This window comes from Salvelinus sp. IW2-2015, linkage group LG32 (genome assembly GCF_002910315.2).
Source record: "Salvelinus sp. IW2-2015 linkage group LG32, ASM291031v2, whole genome shotgun sequence".
In the NCBI taxonomy this organism is placed as follows: domain Eukaryota; kingdom Metazoa; phylum Chordata; class Actinopteri; order Salmoniformes; family Salmonidae; genus Salvelinus; species Salvelinus sp. IW2-2015.
In genome coordinates, this window is record NC_036871.1 from 7,778,205 (window position 1) to 7,802,432 (window position 24,228).

Here is a 24,228-nt window from a genome sequence, read left to right on the forward strand (position 1 = left end):
GGGTTTTCAAATCAATGACCTTCGGTTACTGGCCCAACGCTCTAAACACTAGGCTACCTGCTGCATTCAAAGCGCGGGTTTGAACATGCTTCAATGCAGGTTCAATACACTTTTCATACAGGTTCAAAGTGCTTCAATATACCTTTGATCTGAATATTTGCAACAGTAGTTTTGCATATCAATCTATCACTTATTGATGCTTGATGGAAGTGTAGGCCTAATCCATGTTTGTACAGTATTYCTAATGTAAATGCAGTATTTGTCTGGTAATAGGAAGTTATTGTTTTCTGTGAAGTTCATAGTTAATCGTATTAAAGCAGGATGTTGGCCATGAGGGGATTTTCTTTATCACTGATGCTGCGGTAAACTGAGTAGTCACCTGGGTCAGGAAGCAGTGTGAAAAGGTACAGGGGAAATATTTTGGCTATGCGAAGCTTTGAAAAGAGATGTGGTACAAACGATGGGGTTAAACGAACACTACGAGCTGCTCGTGGTCTGCCTTCACAAATGCTAAAGTTAGAAGGAAGCTAGCATGGAGACATTTGTTTTTCTATTTCCTCAATTCAACTTGTTGGCCCCAAAGGAGGAAGCGTATCTCAAAATGCTTGGTCCTAAGGACTTGAAGGCACCGAGAATGAAAGATAGTAATTCCAGGTAGGTTTTTTTGCACTTGAAATCTTCCTATCCTTTTTATTTGAAAGCAGAATTTGATTTGTGTATATTTGAACAACTCTATGAAGCTTTTAAGACCTTGTTTCATTACATCTTGTAAGAATGCCACTTCCTTTATTTGCATTGCACAACAGCAATGGGAGACAGACAGAGAAAACCTTATCGCTAACATGAATATCTTCTCTTATATTGTGACTTTCTCCTCCACAACTCGACCACTCATTAAGTGTTGGTGTTGACTTCATAGCGTAAGGGGGTCTGCCATGGCGCCATGCTCGACTTGTTTCTACAGAGTGAGAGTGTACATGTGTATCTGAGAGCCATTGCCATTATCTCAATAGCAGGAGATCAGAAAAGAAATGTTCATTCGTTAAGGTGACACCCTAGAACTAACAATTGTGAGTTCTGTACCTTGGTTTCATGTATTTGCATCTTTGAGTTTTCAACAAGACAAGTGGAGACACGGAGTAGGTGTTAAAGTGTCACGATGTTGTTTGTTTGAGAGTGTGAAGTCATTTGGGGCTGTCTCGGTTTGTTGATACTTTTGATGCAGAACTGTGCGGCAAATTAAATTACTCTACGCGATGGGGATGAATTGTGACATGGTAAAACATTTGTTCTTTGTAACTATCCATCATTTAACTATACAAAGTTGAATGATGCTACCTCGACAGGAGGTAGAGAGGAGACGGGAAATACAACTTTTGAATGATTTGCAACACAGTTTCAGTTGCTGTCAGTGTGAATTCCTGTCCATGCAAATTCCCTTGAATGTGTTGCAGATACTGGTTCGTTGAGTAGAAGTGCAGAAGTACATTTCCCCTTGGTTTGCCTTTGTTCTGTGTTACAGGGCATATGTGTGGTTGGTTCCTAGTTTCAGAATGATGGTTAGCACGCTGACACCATCTCGCTTTGCTAGCATTCTCAAGGGCACTGTCCACCCCACACCATCTTGGCAGTCCACAAATGAGATGCCACTGCTGCCTTCAGTGAAACACTGCTTGCTCTGTTGACCTTTACGTCATGTGGCCCAGGTGGAAAGAAAGAAGTCCTATTTATTTCAGTTATCATGTGATCGTCCATGTTAAAGGTCCTCGGCTTGAGTAAACAATGGCCGGTTTATTACTCTGTTGTTGTGATTTTGTAGCCTGGTTCCCCGATATGTTTGCGCTGTCTTGCCGACTGAAACAGTGTTTTGCGTAATAATAACCATCGGAGTTGGCAAGACAGCACAAACAGGTCTGGGGCCAGGCTAGTGATTTCATTCATTATGATTAAACTGCTGTACAATAAACCGAAATGTATCGGTATGTAAAGTGTTCCATTAACTCTGGTTGCAGATTGAAAGACAAGAGGAGCCAACTGAGCCTTCTGCTGACCAAGTCAGGCTCCCATGAGAACATCAGTCCAGTAAAGAAGACCGCCACCGCAACCAGCAAGTAAGACATCAGTCTTAAAAGGCAAAGCAATGGAAAGAGATTGCCCTGCAGAATAACGTAACATGTTTAATTGCCCCAGTTACCCAATTTGTATTGAAGAGCATTTTCAATCTCAAGGGCTTTCCACACTGTACGTCGGATTGAGTCTTCTACGATTATTACACGTCGCACTGTGCGATGTGACCTAATTTACATCAACTTGGCCCGATTGTATGATTTGCTTCAGTTCTGTCGTCACATTCTGCAATTGGCTTGCGAGGCTAGGTCAGCCGGGCTAGACGTTGATACGTCAACTGGACGTATCAAGCACGGCATCGAAAGAACAGCAACAAGCTGAAGACGGACAGACATTGCTCCTCCTACCTCTGTGAGCGTGCGCTCCTCGTAATGAGGAGCTCAACTCTCAATCTGAAGGGGAACATCACAACATGGAAACGCTAACACCGAATATGAGGCCCATAGCTCCAATGGGATATGCGCCTCAACATAGTCATTGCCGTTACACAATACAAGCGTTGACATGTTGACATCCGATGTGTGTCTATGTTATTTGTAACTACACAGGCCATTACCTGCTCCAAGTTTTCATTATCCGATGTGTCAATTCTAATGTTGAAGAAATAAATGCATGCCACACTGCACGACAAAGGCTCAACCTTTTTGACACTGCCAGAACTTTGTTGGAGCCTATGACCGCACACAGTCGTACTTAAATGGGCAGACCCTAGACCCTGTCACAGTGAGACGTCCGACAATCGTTTTACGACCTAAGAATTTGCCCACGATGTGGATATTTTGTCTGGGTGGCATATAAGATGGCTAAAAACGTATAGTCTGTGCGGGCCTTTAATGGGATAGTTCAGTGCAATTACATGTTTAGATCATTGTTGCCATACGTTCTAAGCAGCATTGCCCAGCCCATAGACTACTACAAGGAAACAAATATCTAAATGTGTAATTTAGCTGAAATACCCCTTTAAATTCATGGACTGTACAGRTTATTTTCCTCATTCAAAATACCATTGGGAAACAACAGAAGCTAGACATACTGTAGCCCACCATCAGCGTTCAACAGGCTTGCACGGAAAGATATATAAACAAATAAACACATCATTAGCAAAGGACTTAAATGGTATCTCTGACTCTTTTTTCCGCAGCATCTCACCGGAGGCAGCMTTGAGATGGAGCGACACCTTTGAAGAGCTGCTCAGACATTCAGGTTAGATTGAAACCAGCGATGTCTGATTTAGTCACAAATTGCGAGTCTATTTTTGTGCCAAGCACAACTTTAATGGGAAGCCACAGTGTCTTTAGGGAAATTAAAGGTTAGAGGAGAGAACAATGYAGTTTCACTACTATGTTTTTAGCGTTAGGTACGACTATCAAACCTGTCTAACTTCCTGATATGTCTATTGAAGAGTGTTTCATTACGGCTGTGAATCATTTTGCAGGGCTTGCTCCATGAGTCATTGAGATCAGTGGTTGACTGTTCAATATTATCTTTCCCACTTTCCATTGAGAGCAGGTTGGGAATCTACAGAGCTTGACTATTTCTACTTTGAATCGGAATTAACAAAAACAAGCCACATCTCAATTAATACAGTCTGAAAGTCAATCAAGTGTAAGTTACGAAGTAACTAATCTATAGTGGCAGTGGGCACAGTGCAGATCCCTTTGTCGCCATTATTCTAGAGCAGTACATGTTGTTTTTATCCATATAAGCCTCGTGATTGAATCCAATAAATCCAATGGATCATTAAAGAGCATGTTCTTCTCCCCCGAGTAGATGGAGTGGAGACGTTTTCTCAGTTCCTCAGAACAGAGTTCAGTGAGGAGAACATTGAGTTCTGGTTGGCCTGTGAGGAATACAAGACCATCGACTCGGATTCCAGGCTCATCACAAAAGCCAAGCAGATGTATGCCGTCTTCATTGAAGCCGAGGCCCCAAAGGAGGTATATCTGGTGCTTGAGAAATGAAACCAAATAGGCCTTGCTGGAGCTTCATAAGCTGTATAGGGTCTAGATGTTTCCCTGACCATGTGGGCCCTATTAATGGCAATGGGAACACTGTGGGGCCACATCAATGGGACTTCCCTAAAGCTGCTGGTTGGTCAAGCATTCACAGACAGATCAAATCTCATCTTTGTTGCTCTTCTATGGTCTTGATCTAATTCAAAAGGAGACTGGTTGCAATGCACCAACATTCACCGCTATACGTACTTTGACTTTTATAAACTACGCACAGGAACTATGCAGAGGTTACAATGAGTATGATGCATGAAAAAAAGCCCTGAGTGCATGATAAACCTGTGGTTAAGAAGATGCTCTATACCCCTAGTAAGACAGATATGACCATTACAGAAACGTGTGGTTTAGAAGCGTTATAACCTCAGGCACCATTGGATGAAGAAAGACGTGACAGTGTGGTTTTCCTTCTCTGCAACTAGCAGCAATTGAGACAGTGGAATAATTACCCACACTCTTTCAGTTTGAGATGACGATGTTAGTGTCTTCTAAGCTCAGTTGAAGAATAKGTGAGCATGACTTCCAAACCAAGTACAGGGACATGTATTGTGTCACAGAAGTGTATTTACATGGAGGGCTCTGCGTAACATAAACTAGGAAGAATGTCTCAAGGTGTCTTGGGCCAGTCATGAACTGTAGCTGTTTAGAGTACATTTACCTCTCCCCCACTGATCTTAAACAAGTCACACTTGCCAATAGAAAGGATTGGGTGTATAGCTAAAGTAACATCTAATTTCTATATAACCATGGGCATAATTTAATACATTTGCATGAAATTACTCTATTTCCAACCAGCATCTTTCTAAGGTACCGCCCCCTCACGATTTCACAATCTCCAGTAGCTTTRACCATGGATTTCACTCAAATTCTTGATTGTTTTTGTCAAATACTCTTGCATATTCAACATTAGGTGGAGACTACAGTGAGCTGCAATAGGACAAATTCACTTATATCTGCATTAAAGTAGTCAAAAGTTTAGTATTTGGTCCCATTCTCCTAGCACACAATGATTACATCAAGCTTGTGACTCTACAAACTTATTGGATGCATTTGTTGTTTGCATTTGCCCCAGACCATTATTCTCCCTCCACCAAACTTTACAGTTGGCACTATGCATTCGGCAGGTAGCGTTRCAWACCCAGATTTCTCCGTCGGACTGCCAMATGGTGAAGCGTGATTCATCCAGAGAACAGAYTCCAATAGCGGCAAGCTTTACARCACTCCAGCCACCGCTTGGCATTGCGCATGATGATCTTAGGCTTGMGTGCGGCTGCTCGGCCTTGYAAACCCAATTCATGAAGCTCCCGCCAAACAGTTATTGTGCTGACATTGCTTCCAGAGGCAGTTTGGAACTCGGTAGTGAGTGTTGTAACTGAGGACAAACGATTTTTACGCGTTATGTGCTTCAGCACTTGGCGGTCCCGTTCTGTGAGCTTGTGTGGCCTACCACTTCACGGCTGAGCCATTGTTGCTCCTAGACGTTTCCACTTCACAATAACAGCACTTAAATTTGACCGGGGCAGCTCTAGCAGGGCAGAAATTTGACAAACGGACTTGTTGGAAAGGTGGCATCCTATGACAGTGCCACGTTGAAAGTCACTGAGCTCTTCAGTAAGGCCATTCTACTGCCAATGTTTGTCTATGGAGATTGCATGACTGTGTGCTCGATTTATATACCTGTCAGCAACGGGTCTGGCTGAAATAGCCGAATCCACTATTTTGAAGCGGTGTCCACATACTTTTGTATATATAGTGTAGATACAAATAAAAAAAACTGACATTTTGAAGGGAACTGGCATTTGTTTGAGCGGTCATAACAGATGTTTGAGTGATCGCAAAATCAACGGGAAGATGTGCTTTGTACAAGCAACAGTTGGAATGAGCATTGCTTTTCTTTTGAAAACAATCAAATGGGAAGGAGGAGCTAGTACCATATTACCATATCTAAGGTTTGATTTGGGATTGAGCCTCATCCACTTAACATAATAGTGTCACTTTACTTTTAGGTCAACATCGACTACGCCACAAAGGTGGCCATCCAGAAGACCATCGCCACGCCGACGAATACCTGCTTCGATGCGGCACAGAGCAAAGTCTACAGCCTGATGAAAAAAGACTGCTACCCAAGGTTCCTCACTTCCGACATCTACCTTCGCCTCACCAAGAGAAAAGGCCCCGGGACCACCATGTTCCGCCGGAGGTCACGGTCCTGCGTTTTCAATGAGCCGCGAGGGGAGGCCACGGGCGACTCCTCTGCCTGGTTGTAGCATCTTAAGCCGAGAGTAGCACAAAACACACACACACACACACCCTTCTAATTTCTCTTGCAGTGCAATGCCTGTATCTGACTCGCTGTGTGACTAGTTGTTGTGTTTTTTAATGCGACTTTCTGAAGAGATTTGACTTTACAGCTATCAGTTAAAGTGTTCRCCATCTAGACACATAATACTCTGTTTGAATACTAATATGCAATGTTCATCTTGATTACCGTTAAATGTCTTGCCACTGCTTGTATTAATTCAATAATTTATGATAATAATCTGTTATGTTGGCTTTTAGTTGTAAATTGTATATATTGTCTGGAGAGTAATTATTGGAATAAACAATGTACTATGAAAGCTTTTTCTAACGTTTATAACTGTTCAYTTATGTCAAAAGAGACAAACAAAAACATGACAAATAGAGACTATGATGTTAGTGCATTACACAATCAGAAGGTGCGATAGAAGTATTTGGAAGGAACCCCTGCCGAATCACAAAAAAATGTATAGACCTCACTGAGGAAGAAGGAGGAGTAACCACTCTAGGATTAGAAATATTCACGTCATTGGTATGCACACAGTATTCCTTACAAAGAAAAATATGTAATCATTCCAAGCTGCCAACAATCCCACTGAATCTATCTTGGCGGTGTCGAATTCATTACAGCAAAGTGATTAGATTGTTTCCTACCCACTAAGAGTTAAATGACGGACAGTATTGGCTCCATGGCATCTTCGCCATGGGAGTTTGGTGGGATATATGTATATATTTAACTACAGCATTGCCTGGACATAAAAAAATCACGTATTAGTAGTAGTTMAAATTCCAAGACAGTTCACAGCAATGCCAAATCTTTCGGATAGAGAAATCACTAGGCACCACACTTGACTTACCTTAAGACGAAACATCCCTAATAAATACATATGCCAGGCAGGCAAAAAAAACGTGATAAAGCATTTAGCTTCAATTTACATTCATTTAATACAGGAATGCTAACGCTGGCTGATGTTTCCTTACCCCTCACTGATTCTAACCGATGCCCTAGAAATGAACTTACTTACAGTGGAGACAAAAAGTGTTAGGAGTGGAGGAGTATGTACACTGTGGGATTCAAATCCTTGCCTTGACTTTTTTTAAATGAAATATTTATATTTATTTCACACAGGTGGGCAGGCATTGTTGCAGCACATGGGGAAATATACTTGTTTTTTTGTAGGCTGCTGAAGGTGCTGGTCGAGGATACACAGCGCCACACTGTGGCTTACCAGAGGAAGCACCCTAACCCAGTGTGAGCCTAGAGTACTTCCTGGTCAAATTAAGTAGGCAGAAAAAATGATTGGCCTTTGTTACTATGGAAAACTCCTGGCCCTAGCCATGACAGCTAGATGACATGGTGTTGGAAGAGGAATTAATTAGTGTTTGTATGAGACCTGTACATTTTAATAAACATGKCACAATGCAATATCTACATGGCAGCTAAGGGAATAAGGGAAACAACAAATAGGGGGGAAAATTGTTTTATTTATGTTTTGTGTGTGGGTAGGAATGCTTTGATAGTAAACTCCTCTGGGTTAACTTGAATAAGAATCCACCAACTTTGTAGTTTGGGGATGTATAGCAACCACACCAGCAATAGACAGTGTTTTAGAGTCTGCAGTGCACCAATTGCAACACTTCTCAGCACTGTGCACATGCGAGACAAGCACCTCTTTTGAAAATCAAATTTTCCAGTCTTGGTTCATCCACACGGATGCAAATCGGGATCGCCGTGGTGTTTTCCATCGCCTGGTGAGATTTCCATTCTTGGTTTTGTTTGGGAAGCATATAATATCCTGGGCTGGAGGATGATGGGGATCGGGATATGTGAGCACCTCAGGGAGGACTGTCCTCGTACACCATGAAGACTGTCCTCATATACCATGACCCGCCATCATTAATCTTCATTAGTACATTAATGACTACACATTTGCAGTTACTGGATACATTGGGAATATTCCATTACCCCTATCCCACAATGCATCACTTGGCTGACACATGAGGGTGGGTTTCCTATATGCAGAAAGGGTATACCTTGCACTGGCAGCATCTGTGGTTAACCTTTGACCCTCCATCAAGGGTGGTAGATAATTCAATACCATAAAAGGATCAGAGAAGGGAAATATAACCAGTACAATATCTTATGTATGTAGCCCTTTTCAAGCAAACATGGACCATATTGTACTTTTAGTACTTTATTCACAAAGGCCAGTATTCCTAACACTCGGATATCACTCAAACTTTCACACAAGTCAAAATAGAGTTTACAAGGTCTAAACATATTATGTGCTTTAGGGCAGGGTTAGATTTGACAGTGTCACGCCCTGGCCATAGAGAGGCTATTATTCTCTATTTTGGTTAGGCCAGGGTGTGACTAGGGTGGGCATTCTAGTWTCTTTATTTCTATGTTTTCTATTTCTTTGTGTTTGCCCAGGTGTGATTCTCTAATCAGAGGCAGCTGTCTATCGTTGTCTCTGATTGAGAACCATACTTAGGTAGCCCTTTTTTCCACCTGTRTTTGTGGGAAGTTGACTTTGTTTAGGGCACACTGCCATTTAGCTTCACGGTTTGTTTTTGTAGTGTTTATCGTTTTGTTCGGCGTCATTTTTATTTAATAAAAGGACAAATGTACGCTCACCYCGCTGCACCTTGGTCCAGTTCCTTCAACAGCCGTGACAGACAGACATAAGAGAGAATGGGCTGAAGATATCATGCGCATCATGCACAGAGCACAGCATAGAATATTATTGTTGATTGTGTCATTGTTGATTGTCATTGTAATTCATGTGGAAGATATTCCACAACAGATATGCAAATCCAGCGTAATACCAGGATGCGGYATTCCCTTCATGCTCTATTTGTTTATGGTCAGCCTCCCATCGAGGTGCTTCATCAGCACTTCATCATCTGTTTACCTTTCATTTTCTATTTTGCATTTTACCTCACTCATTTGACCTCATTTCATTTCCCATCTGTCGCTTCTTAGGCTGTTCAAAAGCATAAATACAGATACCTGTATTTCAAAAGCCTTCACAAATACTTCAATTTGTGTTGATGCTGTAGTTGACTATTTTGTTACAATACAATAGCTGATGATATATTCCATGTGTAGCTTTTTAGGCTGTTCGAAATAACATAAATACACATACCTGTACTTCAAAAGTATAAAAAGACGRACTTCGATATGTGTATTGTGTATTTTAGGTGACTATTTTGTTGTGATACTATAGCACATGGCCATGAGTGTTTATCTTATGTTTCTGTTACTGACTATGAAAGACTATCTGAAAGAGATTTTGGTTTTACTGTAGAGTATTTATCCACTGAGAAATGATCTGGTGAAATGGTAATTACAGAGTAAGAACATATAACAAGCTATAACATTCTAATAATCACTTGAAACAAGCTCTACTGGGCACCATTTGTTACCAAGTAGTACTAGCAGTTTCGAATTCTTCAAATCAAATCAAATCAAATCAAATMTTATTAGTCACATACACATSGTTAGCAGATGTTAATGCGAGTGTAGCGAAATGCTTGTGCTTCTAGTTCCGACAATGCAGTAATAACCAACAAGTAATCTAACCTAACAATTCCACAACTACTACCTTATACACACACACAAGTGTAAAGGGATAAAGAATATGTACATAAAGATATATGAATGAGTGGTGGTACAGAACGGCAGTAGGCAAGATGCAGTAGATGGTATAGAGTACGGTATATACATATGAGATGAGTACTGTAGGGTATGTAAACATAAAGTGGCATAGTTAAAGTGGCTAGTGGTACATGTATTACATAAGATGGCAAGATGCAGTAGATGATATAGAGTACAGTATATACATATGAGATGGGTAATGTAGGGTATGTAAACATTATATTAAGTGGCATTGTTTAAAGTGGCTAGTGGTACATTTTTACATAATTTCCATCAATTCCCATTTTTAAAGTGGCTGGAGTTGAGTCAGTAATGTTGGCAGCGGCCGCTAAATGTTAGTGGTGGCTGTTTAACAGTCTGATGGCCTTGAGATAGAAGCTGTTTTTCAGTCTCTCGGTCCCTGCTTTGATGCACCTGTACTGACCTCGCCTTCTGGATGATAGCGGGGTGAACAGGCAGTGGCTTGGGTGGTTTGTTGTCCTTGATGATCTTTATGGCCTTCCTGTGACATCGGGTGGTGTAGGGTTCCTGGAGGGCAGGTAGTTTGCCCCCGGTGGTGCGTTCTGCAGACCTCACTACCCTCTGGAGAGCCTTACGGTTGTGGGCGAGCAGTTGCCGTACCAGACGGTGATACAGCCCGACAGGATGCTCTCGATTGTGCATCTGTAGAACTTTGTGAGTGCTTTTGGTGACAAGCCAAATTTCTTCAGCCTCCTGAGGTTGAAGAGGCGCTGCTGCGCCTTCTTCACAACGCTGTCTGTGTGGGTGGACCAATTCAATTTGTCCGTGATGTGTACACCGAGGAACTTAAAACTTTCCACCTTCTCCACTACTGACCCGTCGATGTGGATAGGGGGGTGCTCCCTCTGCTGTTTCCTGAAGTCCACAATCATCTCCTTTGTTTGTTGACGTTGAGTGTGAGGTTATTTTCCTGACACCACACTCCGAGGGCCCTCACCTCCTCCCTGTAGGCCGTCTCGTCGTTGTTGGTAATCAAGCCTACCACTGTAGTGTCATCCGCAAACTTGATGATGAGTTGGAGGCGTGCATGGCCACGCAGGTCGTGGGTGAACAGGGAGTACAGGAGAGGGCTCAGAACGCACCCTTGTGGGGCCCCAGTGTTGAGGATCAGCGGGGTGGAGATGTTGTTACCTACCCTCACCACCTGGGGGCGGCCCGTCAGGAAGTCCAGGACCCAGTTGCACAGGGCGGGGTCGAGACCCAGGGTCTCGAGCTTGATGACGAGTTTGGAGGGTACTATGGTGTTAAATGCTGAGCTGTAATCGATGAACAGCATTCTCACATGGGTATTCCTCTTGTCCAGATGGGTTAGGGCAGTGTGCAGTGTGTTGCGATTGCGTCGTCTGTGGACCTATTGGTCGGTAAGCAAATTGGAGTGGGTCTAGGGTGTCCGGTAGGGTGGAGGTGATATGGCCTTGACTAGTCTCTCAAAGCACTTCATGATGACGGAAGTGAGTGCTACGGGGCGGTAGTCTTTAGCTCAGTTACCTTAGCTTTCTGGGAACAGGAACAATGTGGCCCTCTTGAAGCATGTGGGAACAGCAGACTGGGATAAGGATGATTGAATATGTCCGTAAACACACCAGCCAGCTGGTCTGCGCATGCTCTGAGGACGCGGCTGGAATGCCGTCTGGGCCTGCAGCCTTGCGAGGGTTAACACGTTTAAATGTTTTACTCACCTCGGCTGCAGTGAAGGAGAGCCCGCAGGTTTGGTAGGGGGCCGTGTCGTGGCACTGTATTGTCCTCAAAGCGGGCAAAAAGTTGTTTAGCCTGTCTGGGAGCAAGACATCCTGGTCCGCGACGGGCTGGTTTTCTTTTTGTAATCCGTGATTGACTGTAGACCCTGCCACATACCTCTTGTGTCTGAGCTGTTGAATTGCGACTCGATTTTGTCTCTGTACTGGGACTTAGCCTGTTTTGATTGCCTTGCGGAGAGAATAGCTACACTGTTTGTATTCGGTCATGCTTCCGGTCACCTTGCCCTGGTTAAAAGCAGTGGTTCGTGCTTTCAGTTTCACGCGAATGCTGCCGTCAATCCACGGTTTCTGGTTTGGGAATGTTTTAATCGTTGCTGTGGGTACGACATCGTCAATGCACTTCCTAATGAACTCGCTCACCGAATCAGCATATTCGTTCAATATGTTGTTGACGCAATGCGGAACATATTCAATCCGCGTGATCGAAGCAGTCTTGAAGCGTGGATTCAGATTGGTCGGACCAGCGTTGAACAGACCTGAGCGCGGGAGCTTGTTGTTTTAGTTTCTGTTTGTAGGCTGGAATCAACAAAATGGAGTCGTGGTCAGCTTTTCCACGGGGAAGGGGGGCGGGGAGGGCCTTATATGCGTCGCGGAAATTAGTTTATAACAATGATCTAGGGTTTTCCCAGCCCTGGTAGCACAATCGATATGCTGATATTTAGGGGGAGTTTTTGTTTTTAGATTAGCCTTGTTAAAATCCCCAGCTACGATGAATGCAGCCTCAAGTGTGTGGTTTCCAGTTTACAAAGAGTCAGATAAAGTTCGTTCAGGGCCATCGATGTGTCTGCTTGGGGGGGAATATATACGGCTGTGATTATGATTGAGAGAATTCCCTTGGTAGATAATGCGGTCGACATTTGATTGTGAGGAGTTCTAGATCAGGTGAACAAGAATGACTTGAGTTCCTGTGTGTTGTTATGATGATCACACCACGTCTCGTAATCATAAGGCATACCCCCCCGCCCCTCTTCTACCAGAAAGATGTTTTTCTGTCGGCGCGATGCATGAAAAAACCAGCTGGCTGCACCAACTCCGTTAGCGTCTCTTGAGTTAGCCATGTTCCGTGAAGCAGAGCACGTTGCAACCCTGATGTCTCTCTGGAATGCTACCCTGTCTCGGATTTCATCAACCTTATTGTCAAGAGACTGGACATTGGCGAGTAGTATGCTAGGGAGTGGAGCGCGATGTGCCGTCTCCGAAGCCTGACCACGAGACCGCCTCGTTTGCCCCTTTTACGGCGTCGCACAGGGTCGCCGGCTGGGATCAGATCCATTGTATTGGGTGGAAGGCAAAGCACTGGATCCGTTTCGGGAAAGTCATATTCCTGGTAGGAACGATGATGAGTTGACGTTAATCGTATATTCAGTAGTTCCTCCCGACTGTATGTAATGAAACCTAAGATTACCTGGGGTACCGATGTAAGAAATAACACATAAAAAAGCAAAATACTGCATATTTTCCAAGGAACGCGAAGCGAGGCGGCCATCTCTTTCCGGCGCCGGATGTAGTGTATACACACACACTTCAAAGGTGCCATTCGTCGATGGTGACGTCATTTTCCATGGTAAATGTACAATGGTGTACCGTGGTACACTCTTTTGACTTTAGGGTTATATTAGGATTATATACTCTGTCTTTCATCTTCATATCTATGATTGACACTGAGGTGGACAGGATATCATAGAAGACATGAGGGCCACTCCTTGAAACACCAGGTGTATACTCTCTGAGGTCAGAGAGGCATTGGAAGGAAGGATACCCTCTCTCCAAACATCACTTTGCATACTGATTTGCATGTGTTCCATTCATGGAGGGAGCCTGGTTTAGATCATTCCCTGCAACTTAACTCCCTCACCTCGAAACAATCAAAATCTTAGCCTCACATTGGCAGGAACAATTTTCTCTCTCCCAGACAGACAACGCTGCCATGGCAATAAAGTGAGTTCCTTTATCACTGATTCTGTAGACGAATGACGCTATGTTTCAATACAAGTTACAACTTATTACAAGAATGAGGAGTCTACTATGTGCATTTTGCATTTAAGTTAATATGATGTATTGGATAACAGGTCATTTGAATTTTTTAAAGATCTTTTCACTGGACTATAAAACATATTTTTGAAATGCAAAACCATTGATGGACCGTAATTCATCTAATTTCTTTCCAGGTGTGAGGCAGATTTGATATTGTGTTTTGAAAATCACTGATTACTGCGCTAGTGATGGATCTGAACGCTCTTTTCAAGGGTAGATTCTGTTGCTTTCTCAAGGACCCACTTGAAGAGGCTGAGACTTGGGGAGAGTCTGTGGACAAACTCCTGTGTAGTAAATGTAAGGACAACGTCTCTATCGTTTTACTATACYGCCTGTCTAGAAGGCATAGCCAACAGTGCTAAGCTGATTATGCCATCCTCGGGGTGTGATTTAGAAAATCACAGGCAAATTACGATTGTCTGTTACAAGTAACTAAAATGTATCAAGTTAGGATTACTGCCTTTCTCTTGCGACAGAACTCYCGCTCATATACTTTCTTACAATAACAAACATAGACTTCCCTTCTTTTCTTATTTTTCCATATGTCCAGCTGGGCAGGCAGCTTTCCGACAATTCCTGAAGTCAGAGTATAGTGAGGAGAATATCCTGTTTTGGCTGGCCTGTGAGGACTACAAGAAGATCAAGTCTCTTCCAGGGATGATCTCCTCTGCAAACAGGATCTACTCTGAGTTTGTGGAATGTGAAGCACCCAGACAGGTAAGTAGCTACCAGGGGCCGTATGTATCACGCTTCTCAGAGTAGGAGTGCTGATCTAGGCTGATCAGTTTAGCCTTTAACATCATAATGAAAAAGATTATATGGACAAGAGATGTCTGATCCTAGATCAGCATCCCTACTCTGATACACTCGACACATACAACCCCTGTTCACAATCGGCTGAATTTCATAACTCAGAACAAACAAATGAATTAATAAGGACCTGGTTGGATCTAGACCTGTTTACCTTTGTCTGCCTTTTTACATTCAGTGGACATAAGATGTAGAAARGTGTCTGGGGGGGAAAAAAATGTATTTACTGGGCTTATATCTTGGTTGAAGATCAACATTGATTGTGGGACCAGAGAAAATATCACCAAGAACATCTCCCAGCCGAGCCTGACTTCCTTTGACGCGGCACAGAAGTTGATCTACAGTCTGATGGCCAGGGATTGTTACCCACGATTCCTCAAGTCAGACATCTACCAGGATTTGCTGAGGAGAGCAGATGCAAGGTGACTCTCTTGAATAACAAACGCTCTAAGTGTTTCTCAACATTCTATGTACCAGACACTGGCAAGCTATAGTCCCTCTATCCATGGAGGACCACTTTGATTAAAGGAATGGTTTTATTTCTTTTTTACCTTATTTTCGACTTACCTAGGATGTCGTTACCTATGGTTTAGTTTAGCAACGTCCAGAATATCCTGGCTAGACTGTGTTTAAATGTAGCAATGCACGTGGAAATGGATTGTATCGTTCCTTAAAACTAGCACCTGAGAACTGACTAAATGGCTGTCAGCTAACCATTTAACCAGGAACTGGTCGAGAACAACCCAGAAGTTGAGAAACACATTCTTTCGCCTCTTTCATCTACTTATGCTTACCATGTCATTGCAATCCATGTCCAAACAATATCAGAGATATCCTTTCTTTAACCGGTGACTACATTTAATGGGTTGATTCCATCCTCAATGAATGTATATAGTATAATGTGTGCAATGTTGGTTGTATTTAACTAAGTTATTTGTAGAGAGTAAAATGCCAAAATGTTGCCCCTTTGACTATAAATTAGATGACGAATAAGTTCTTAATTTGTATCAATAGTATTATCACTTCTGTATGTAATCAGATACTGTCTCAAATTGAAATTAAAATGATCTGAATGAATCAAGCATCAAATTTGAAATAAAAAACTATGCAAATGAGTTGCCAAGCTCCTGTCCTTGTTCTGTGTGGATATTTTGGGGAAAGCCAGATGCTAAATGCAACTGTTATGTGCCTGCTTTTTACAGGTGCACTAGCTACTGCAATTCAAAGTTGTATGCATTCTAACCTTTTAAGTTCCCAGATATTCAGGGAGACAAAGAGAGGGCAATTTTTGTGAATGGTGGATAACATGTGGTGGAAAACTTTGACAGTCAGGTGATGAATGAGAATGATCTGAAATCTCTATTGTCATTTGTTTATTTGGTCTGTTTATGTGTATAGTTGAAGTCGGAAGTTTACATACARCATAGCCAAATACATTTAAACTCAGTTTTTCACAATTCCTGACATTTAATCCTAGTAAAAATTRCCTGTRCTAGGTCAGTTAGGATCACCACTTTATTTTAAGAATGTGAAATGTCAGAATAATAGTAGAGAGTATGATCTATTTCAGCTTTTATTTCTTTCATCACATTCCCAGTGGGTCAGAAGTTCACATACACTCAATGAGTATTTGGTAGCATTGCCTTTACATTGTTTAACTTGGGTCAGACGTTTCAGGTAGCCTTCCACAAGCTTCCCACAATAAGTTGGGTGAATTTTAGCCCATTCCTCCTGACAGAGCTGGTGTAACTGAGTCAGGTTTGTAGGCCTCCTTGCTCACACACGCTTTTCAGTTCTGCCCACACATTTTCTATAGGAATGAGGTCAGGGCTTTGTGATGGCCACTCCAATACCTTGACTTTGTTGTCCTTAAGCCATTTTGCCACAACTTTGGAAGTATGCTTGGGGTCATTATCCATTTGGAAGACCCATTTGCGACGAAGCTTAAACTTCCTGACTGATGTCTTGAGATGTTGCTTCAATATATCRACATAATTTTCCTTCCCTCATGATGCCATCTATTTTGTGAAGTGCACCAGCCCCTCCTGCAGCAAAACACCCCCACAACATGATGCTGCCACCCCCGTGCTTCATGGTTGGGATGGTGTTCTTCGGCCTGCAAGCCTCCCCCTTTTTCCTCCAAACATAACGATGGTCATTATGGCCAAACAGTTATATTTTTGTTTCATCAGACCAGAGGACATTTCTCCAAAACTACGATCTTTGTCCCCATGTGCACTTGCAAACCGTAGTCTGGCTTTTATATGGCGGTTTTGGAGCTGAGCGGCCTTTCAGGTTATGTCGATATAGGACTCGTTTTACTGTGGATATAGATACTTTTGTACCTGTTTCCTCCAGCATCTTCACAAGGTCCTTTGCTGTTGTTCTGGGATTGATTTGCACTTTTCGCATCAAAGTACGTTCATCTCTAGGAGACAGAACACGTCTCCTTTCTGAGTGGTATGAAGGCTGCGTGGTCCCATGGTGTTTAGACTTGCTTACTATTGTTTGTACAGATGAACGTGGTACCTTCAGGCGTTTGGAAATTGCTCCCAAGGATGAACCAGACTTGTGGAGGTCTACAATTATTTTTCTGAGGTCTGATTTCTTTAGATTTTCCCATGATGTCAAGCAAAGAGGCACTGAGTTTGAAGGTAGGCCTTGAAATACATCCAAAGGCACATCTCCAATTGACTCYAATGATGTTAATTAGCCTATCAGAAGCTTCTAAAGCCATGACATAATTTTCTGGAATTTTCCAAGCTGTTTAAAGGCACAGTCATCTTACTGTATGTAAACTTCTGACCCACTGGAATTGTGATACAGTGAATTATAAGTGAAATAATCTGTCTGTAAACAATTGTTGGAAAAATGACTTGTGTCATGCACAAAGTAGATGTCCTAACCGACTTGCCAAAACTATAGGTTTGTGTGAGTGGTTGAAAAATGGGTTTTAATGACTCCAACCTAAGTGTATGTAAACTTCCGACTTCAACTGTATGTATTTAAAATCAGATATCTCTTTTGAAGAAAACATTCAATCAACAGCAATTTTTCTCTCATATAAATTGTGCGTAGTGCGGTCAGGGTGTGTCCGTGCTATCATTTTGAATTCGATGCAAAACATCCCCTGATTGTTTTGATTGACCATGATGCGATCCGATTAACTTCCCGCTTCCCCGAAGAGTGCACATGTTCACTCCCCATCCATGGATAAATATGAATGGAACCAGAAATATGATGGAAACTCCCTCTAGCCCATGCTGGCATCAATCCGATTTTTCAAAAAAGCAATTCTGAACACTTTAAGGAGAAGGGTTAGAAGGGTGTTGGAACAGAGGGTGTGGTCCCTGAAGTGTGTACAGCTCTCCAACTCCAGGTGGCAGCAAAGCTCACACATTGACTTATGTTCTCATTCTCGTTTTGTAAACAAATTAAACTGGCCCTGCACCAGAACTTGGGTGGCAGGTAGCCTAGTGGTTAGGCCAGCCTAGCAGTTGAGKGTGTTAGGCCAGTAACTGAAAAGTCACAATGATTCGAATCCCTGAGCTGACTAGGTGAAAAATCTGTCGATGTGACCTTGAGCAAAGCACTTAAACCTACATTCTGCTGTAACTGACTCTGGATAAGTGCCTGCTAAATGATTAAAATGTCCTACAGTAAATTGTATGTATATATTAGTGGCGGTTGGGGGGCCGGAACAAAGTAAAAATAATTTGTAGACTGCAAATTGACCGCAAGAAGCCCAAACAGATATAATGTTTGATTAAAACATAATAATTTCAAACCTTGGTTACATTTGTATACGATCACGTGTCTCTTTATTATGTGTGGGAATACCTTGAACAGATTTCTTAAATTAAAATCACTTAGCGCTGATTTCCTGGTGTCTTTACAGTCTTTTATGTCCAACAATGAAAATTACACACTCAAATATAAATATTTTTTCTTGGTCAGAAAACCTGGGGGGCCAAATAAAACCACCCGCGGGCCCCCAGTTGGGGAATTCTGGATAAAACAGAAGCTGCACAGGTTTCATGTTGACAGTCATGACTTAGCCTATACAACCATATCAAGGCAGACAACTTGCACTATTACCATCAAGTAGGTTTGGGTTTTGTTGTTGATTGGTGTAATCCCATGACTCTTGATCAGAAGTTTTTGTGTTCAATCCCAGCCATGGACATTTATTTTTGGTTTTAACCATATCTCAAACCTTAACCCGTACCAGTGGCAAATTTAGGTACAGGCGACATTTGGAATGGTCACATTTGAGGGATCGGTCTTCTTTCGCTAATTTGCACGTCAGGTCAATGATATCATGTCACTGTGTGGGAATGTGGGTAAATTAACCTTGTCAGAGTGGGCGCCCTGATTCTAGTTTGTGAGCTAGGCAGGTTACTGCCTGGGAAGGTCTCCCACTCAGAAGTATGAGATGGGGAGGGGGCGGGGGTAGGTTGACCTCAAGGTCTCCCCACTGGAAGCCCGAGGTAGGGGGAGTTGGGGAATCTTTCAAATAACACACCTCTAACTTTTTACAGTACTAATACAATTAGTAAAATCAGTCACATTACGAAATGTTACCAAATAAACGACAATTCATGTGAATATATAGTTTCACAGACATATTGTTGCAGTTTTGTCTGGTTTGTGCGAAATCGTTAAGAATAATATAAAACCAGTCTGCACACCACCAGGTGAATGGGTTTAGTCTTGACTCTTGGTTGACAGTGTTGGTGGAAGGGTAATGTATTGATGCTCGAGTGCCAAATCAACACAAATTTGTTTCCATTTGTCTTTGCTACTTCTTTTTGATATTTATGAGTCTTATTTTTGTATATATTTTTATATTTATATAATTTTAAATGTTATGATTATTTATTTGTGTTGTTCCAAATGTCTGAATAAAAATTACAGTTGGTGCAGAATGGGGCGCTGAAAGGGGGGTTCGCCCAGGGAGCCATACAAGCTAGAACCGCCACGGGCCCTTACCATAACAATTTGGAATGAGCACCTAAACGTGATGTTTATCCCAAACCTTAACCTTTARCTTAACTGTTCGGAATTAGTGCCTAAACTTAACCCTTAACCTCAAATGTATGTTTGAAGAAACGGAACAGTACAGAGCAGCAGGAGCAGCAAAAACACTTTTGGAGAACGTGGAGAGCTTGTGGCGTGCTCAACATCTTTGAAGTGCAAAGAGAAATGCAGTAATGAACAATATTGTATACACTGAGAATACCCATTTCATATGATCAACACTCATCCAATGGAAGCATTTAAACCACGGTGTTTAGATGCACTGACAATGTTTGTTCATTGTGCGTAGGGCCAAAAGGTGCATTACTGAACCTTGGCCTGATGGATGTAACTTTGCATACCTTACGTAACCATGGTGAAGGCATGCAAAGTAAGCCTAGGTAGACAGAGAGGGCATGTTGCCCGAAATATAGTACATCTGGTATCATAGAAAGTCTCCAATGTCTTCTTACAACTGCTTTATCTTCTGTTCGGCTTGAATTCTACACTGGGCTCAAACAATTTAAACTTCTCCCACGACCATAAAAATACATTTAGACAGCTTGAGCAAGCACACAAATATTCTTCAGGAATTGTATTTTTCTAGTTATGTATAATTGGTTGTAAACATGTGCACAATTCAGAATAATCCAATCAAAATGTAGGGTCGTTCCATATCATTTCAGCAAGCCATGACACCCACAGTCTCAGATTGTTCTGGAAGCGTTTCTGTAGCTAGAAACAGATAAGATTAGCATTTCTGCAACATTATTTGTTGAAATATAAATTTGATCTCTGAGAAATTAAGATAATTCATTCCACCAAAAATTGGCCATTTAAATTGATAAGATTCATATAATATTCAATAAATCAAGTACCTGACATCCAATTTCCAACAAACTTTTTTCTAACAATGAGTAAGACATGACTGAAAAATCCAAAGAAATGGTCAAAAGCCAACCACAGACCCCCCCCCACACCCCACACCAATCCCAACCCAGTATACAGTATCAGTTCTCTATTGGCGCTTTTGACCATTTCTTTCTATTGACAATAAAAGTGGATCAGAACACGCCAGTGGTTCAACACCATTGACGTTGTACTGGATGCAGACCAGGCATGTCTAGTCGGAGGACGCTGGATTCGACATCACCGACAGCGACATTTGAAGCCATGACGCCGAGCAGCAATGATCAGCAAGGTAATATATTGTTTTAGCTAAATTACTATCTAGCTAGCTACCAATGTCTTCAGCATAGCTAGCTGTAGCATGTCAGAGTGAGCACTGCGAGAGACGTAAACCGAGGTCGATAACTTGTCATATAAACATCCATGGAAGGCCAATGCCGGGAACATAGCTACATGTTTGACGTTAGCCGAAGCATCCGKCCTTACATTATACAAACAAACATACTGACAGTGCTTTCAGAAAGTATTCACACCCCTTGTCTTTTTCCACATTTTGTGGGAAAATATCCCAAAATGACATTATCCCATAATGTCAAAGTGGAATTATGTAAATAAAATAAAAAGTAAGCTCAAATGTCTTSAGTCAATAAATATTCAACCCCTTTGTTATGGCAAGCCTAAATAAGTTCAGGAGTAAAAATGTGCATAACAAGTCACATAATAAGTTGCATGGACTGTGTGCAATAATACTGTTTAACATAATTTTTGAATAACTACCTCAGCTCTGTACCCCACACATACTGTAAGGTCCCTCAGTCGAGCAGTGCATTTCAAACAAAGACTAAACCACAAAGACCAGGAATGTTTTTCAATGCCTCGCAAAGAAGGGCAGGGTAGAAGGGTAGATGGGTAAAAAATAAAAAAGCAGACATTGAATATCCCTTTGAGCATAATGAAGTTATGAATTACAATTTGGATGGTGTATCAATACACCCAGTCACTACAAAGATACAGGCGTCCTTCCTAACTCATTTGCCAGAGAAGAAGCAAACCACTCAGGGATTTCACCATGAGACAAATATTTAATGGCTGTGATAGGAGAAAACTGAGAATGGATCAACAACATTATAGTTACTCCACAATACTAACCGTACAGAATAAAAATATTCCAAAACATGCATCCTGTTTGCAACAAGGCAATAAAGTAATACTGCAAAAAATGTGGCAAAGCAATTAACTTTTTGTCCTGAATACAAAGTATTATGTTTGGGGAAAATCCAATAAAACACATTACTGAGTACCACTCTCCATATTTTCAAGCATAGTCGTAGCTGCATCATGTTATGGGTATGCTTGTAATCGTTAAGGGCTGGGGAGTTTTCAGGATAAAAAATAAACGTAATGGAGCTAAACACAGGCAAAATCCTAGAGGAAAACCTTTCCACCAGACACTGGGATATGAATTCACCTTTCAGCAGGACAATAACCTAAAATACAAGGCCAAATCTACACTGGAGTTGCTTACAAAGAAGACAGTGAATGTTCCTGAGTGTCCGAATTACAGTTTTTACTTTAATCTACTTGAAAATCTATGGCAAGGCCTGAAAATAGTTGTCTAACAATGATCAACAACCAATTTGACAGAGCTTGAAGAATTTTGAAAAGAATACTGGGCAAATGTTGCAAAATCCAGGTGTGTAAAGCTTTTACAGACTTACCCAGAAAGACTCACAGCTGTAATCGCTGCCAAAGGTGCTTCCACAAAGTATTGATTCAGGGGTGTGAATACTTATGTATATTAGATATTTCTGTATTGAATTCTAAATAAATGAGCAAGCATTTCTTTTCAGAGGACATTCCTGAACCTACAGACCCAGAGAAAGCTGCATGCWCTAATGGTGAAGCCACAACCTCAGAGCCCAGCACCCACAGACACCCAGATTCCATTCTCGGTTTGGAAACAGTTCAATATCAATTGATTGTCATGTTCACTTGACCTTATCACACAATTTAGCTGTCTTCAACAGGGCAAGCTCATCTACAGAGGGCTTTTGTCATGACAGGGTTATGTTCCTAAACATTATTCAAGGAGACCCAAGACAATTATTATTTGCATCTTTGGTGTATCTGCTTGGTAAATCTGATTGGTTGCATACTGGCCTTTGCTGGATAAGATGTCATACATTTGATGAGATAATACATGGTTGGAGAACAAAACTGCACTCACACCGGTTGCCTATGAAGTCTGTACCTTATAATTCCTGTACTGTACATTTCATTACTTTTGCCTATATATTTTCCCAGGGAAGAGGAAACACTCCGAGCACAACCAGCGAATACCTGAACTTCATGAGGGAGACCGAGGCCTCATACCTGGAGACACTTGAGGCCCAGCGTCAGTAGCAGGATCAGCACATCAATCAACTGTGTGAAGATGAGTCAGAAGCCAGAGAGCAGGCGTTCTTAATGTTTTGTATGCTCAGTGTATACTTGTTGGGGTGGGATTGGTATGGGGTGTGGGTCCGTGGTTGGCTTTTGTCCATTCGTTTGGATTCCTGACGTCTAACTCATTGTTAGAAAAACGTTTGGTTCAAATATGATTTTAGGTACTATATTTATTCAATATTATATGAATCCTATAAATAAAAAGGGCCAATTTGGATGCAATCAATCAGCTTACATTTCCAGAGATCAAATTATATTTCAACAAAGTATTGCTGCAGGAATGCTAATCCTATCTGTTTCTAACAGCAGAAACAATTTCAGAACAATCTGAGATGGTGGGTGTCGAAATCCACTTTCTTGTGCTTTTTTGTGGTGTAACTGTAACTGTAACGTCTGCTTCCATCTCGCACTCTCAAACACATACAGTAGATCCCCTGAACACTGCTCACTTTCCAGCTCACACTCTCAAACACATAGATTCCCTGAACGCAGCTCACTCTCCAGATCCCAATCACCTGAAGTCTGATCACCTGTTCACACACCTGTATGTCATTTACACACACTATTTAGTTCAGTTCTTTGCACCCCATCATTGTGAGGTATTGTTTGTGTTGATACACAGTCTAGTCAGAGCGCTGGTTAGTTCCATAGTAGTCCTCCAGTGTATCATAGTTTTTGGCCATCCTCACTAACAATGCTCAATAATAATTTTTTTGGCCTAATCCCTGCCTGTACTTTTGCCAATCAGATTTCCTGTCATCAATCTCTTGCCTGATCTCCTAGACTACGTTATTAGCCTTTTCCCTGACTGTACTGTTACCTTGTTGGAGTCCCTGTGTATGACCTTCTGCCTGCCCCAGGACCCAGCTACCTGCCTTCTCCTGTGGTCCTCTACTAATAAACACCTGTTGCGCCCTGCGCTTGAAACCAGCACTCTGTCTCCCATCGTACTCATTACAGTAACGACCCTGCAGGCTCTGCGTGGTCTGCAGTTAGGAGGTATGTTAGGTGTACAACACTATGAAAATGTGTTCGTGTTATTTTTCCCAAAAGATTTACAAAATATATATAGTCAATATGTTAATATGCCAATCCTGTCAGTGAAATTCACTGTCTTACCAACCTCATGTCGAATGCA

At 41.9% G+C, this 24,228-nt stretch overlaps 2 protein-coding genes and 1 long non-coding RNA gene across 4 annotated transcripts; all 3 read left to right on the forward strand.

Moving 5' to 3' along the window:
• Positions 1 to 392: 392 nt before the first annotated feature.
• Positions 393 to 6,754, forward strand: LOC111956289 (regulator of G-protein signaling 8-like). Its single transcript, XM_023976735.2, has 5 exons — positions 393 to 654; positions 2,013 to 2,111; positions 3,269 to 3,330; positions 3,898 to 4,064; positions 6,143 to 6,754. The coding sequence occupies exons 1-5, from the start codon at positions 533 to 535 to the stop codon at positions 6,401 to 6,403; spliced, it is 711 nt and encodes a 236-aa protein (XP_023832503.1). The 5' UTR covers positions 393 to 532; the 3' UTR covers positions 6,404 to 6,754.
• A 7,283-nt stretch (positions 6,755 to 14,037) lies between these two features.
• Positions 14,038 to 15,794, forward strand: LOC111957221 (regulator of G-protein signaling 21-like). The gene is made up of 3 exons (XM_023977997.1): positions 14,038 to 14,204; positions 14,458 to 14,624; positions 14,967 to 15,794. The coding sequence occupies exons 1-3, from the start codon at positions 14,096 to 14,098 to the stop codon at positions 15,141 to 15,143; spliced, it is 453 nt and encodes a 150-aa protein (XP_023833765.1). The 5' UTR covers positions 14,038 to 14,095; the 3' UTR covers positions 15,144 to 15,794.
• A 5,010-nt stretch (positions 15,795 to 20,804) lies between these two features.
• On the forward strand, positions 20,805 to 24,023 carry LOC111956394 (uncharacterized). Of its 2 annotated transcripts, none has more exons than XR_002876266.2 (3): positions 20,805 to 20,937; positions 22,496 to 22,597; positions 22,950 to 24,023. It is a non-coding gene; the product is annotated as an uncharacterized lncRNA (long non-coding RNA). The 2 variants fall into 2 exon arrangements; XR_011474587.1 differs by having other exon boundaries at positions 22,496 to 22,543.
• Positions 24,024 to 24,228: the final 205 nt, after the last annotated feature.

Bases quoted from the DNA above. Each gene is read 5' to 3' on its own strand.
- LOC111957221 (XM_023977997.1), top strand. From the start codon at position 14,096: ATGGATCTGAACGCTCTTTTCAAGGGTAGATTCTGTTGCTTTCTCAAG. The intron at 14,205-14,457 runs GTAAGGACAACG...CCATATGTCCAG, and splicing joins CAAACTCCTGTGTAGTAAAT to CTGGGCAGGCAGCTTTCCGA. The intron at 14,625-14,966 runs GTAAGTAGCTAC...TCTTGGTTGAAG, and splicing joins AATGTGAAGCACCCAGACAG to ATCAACATTGATTGTGGGAC.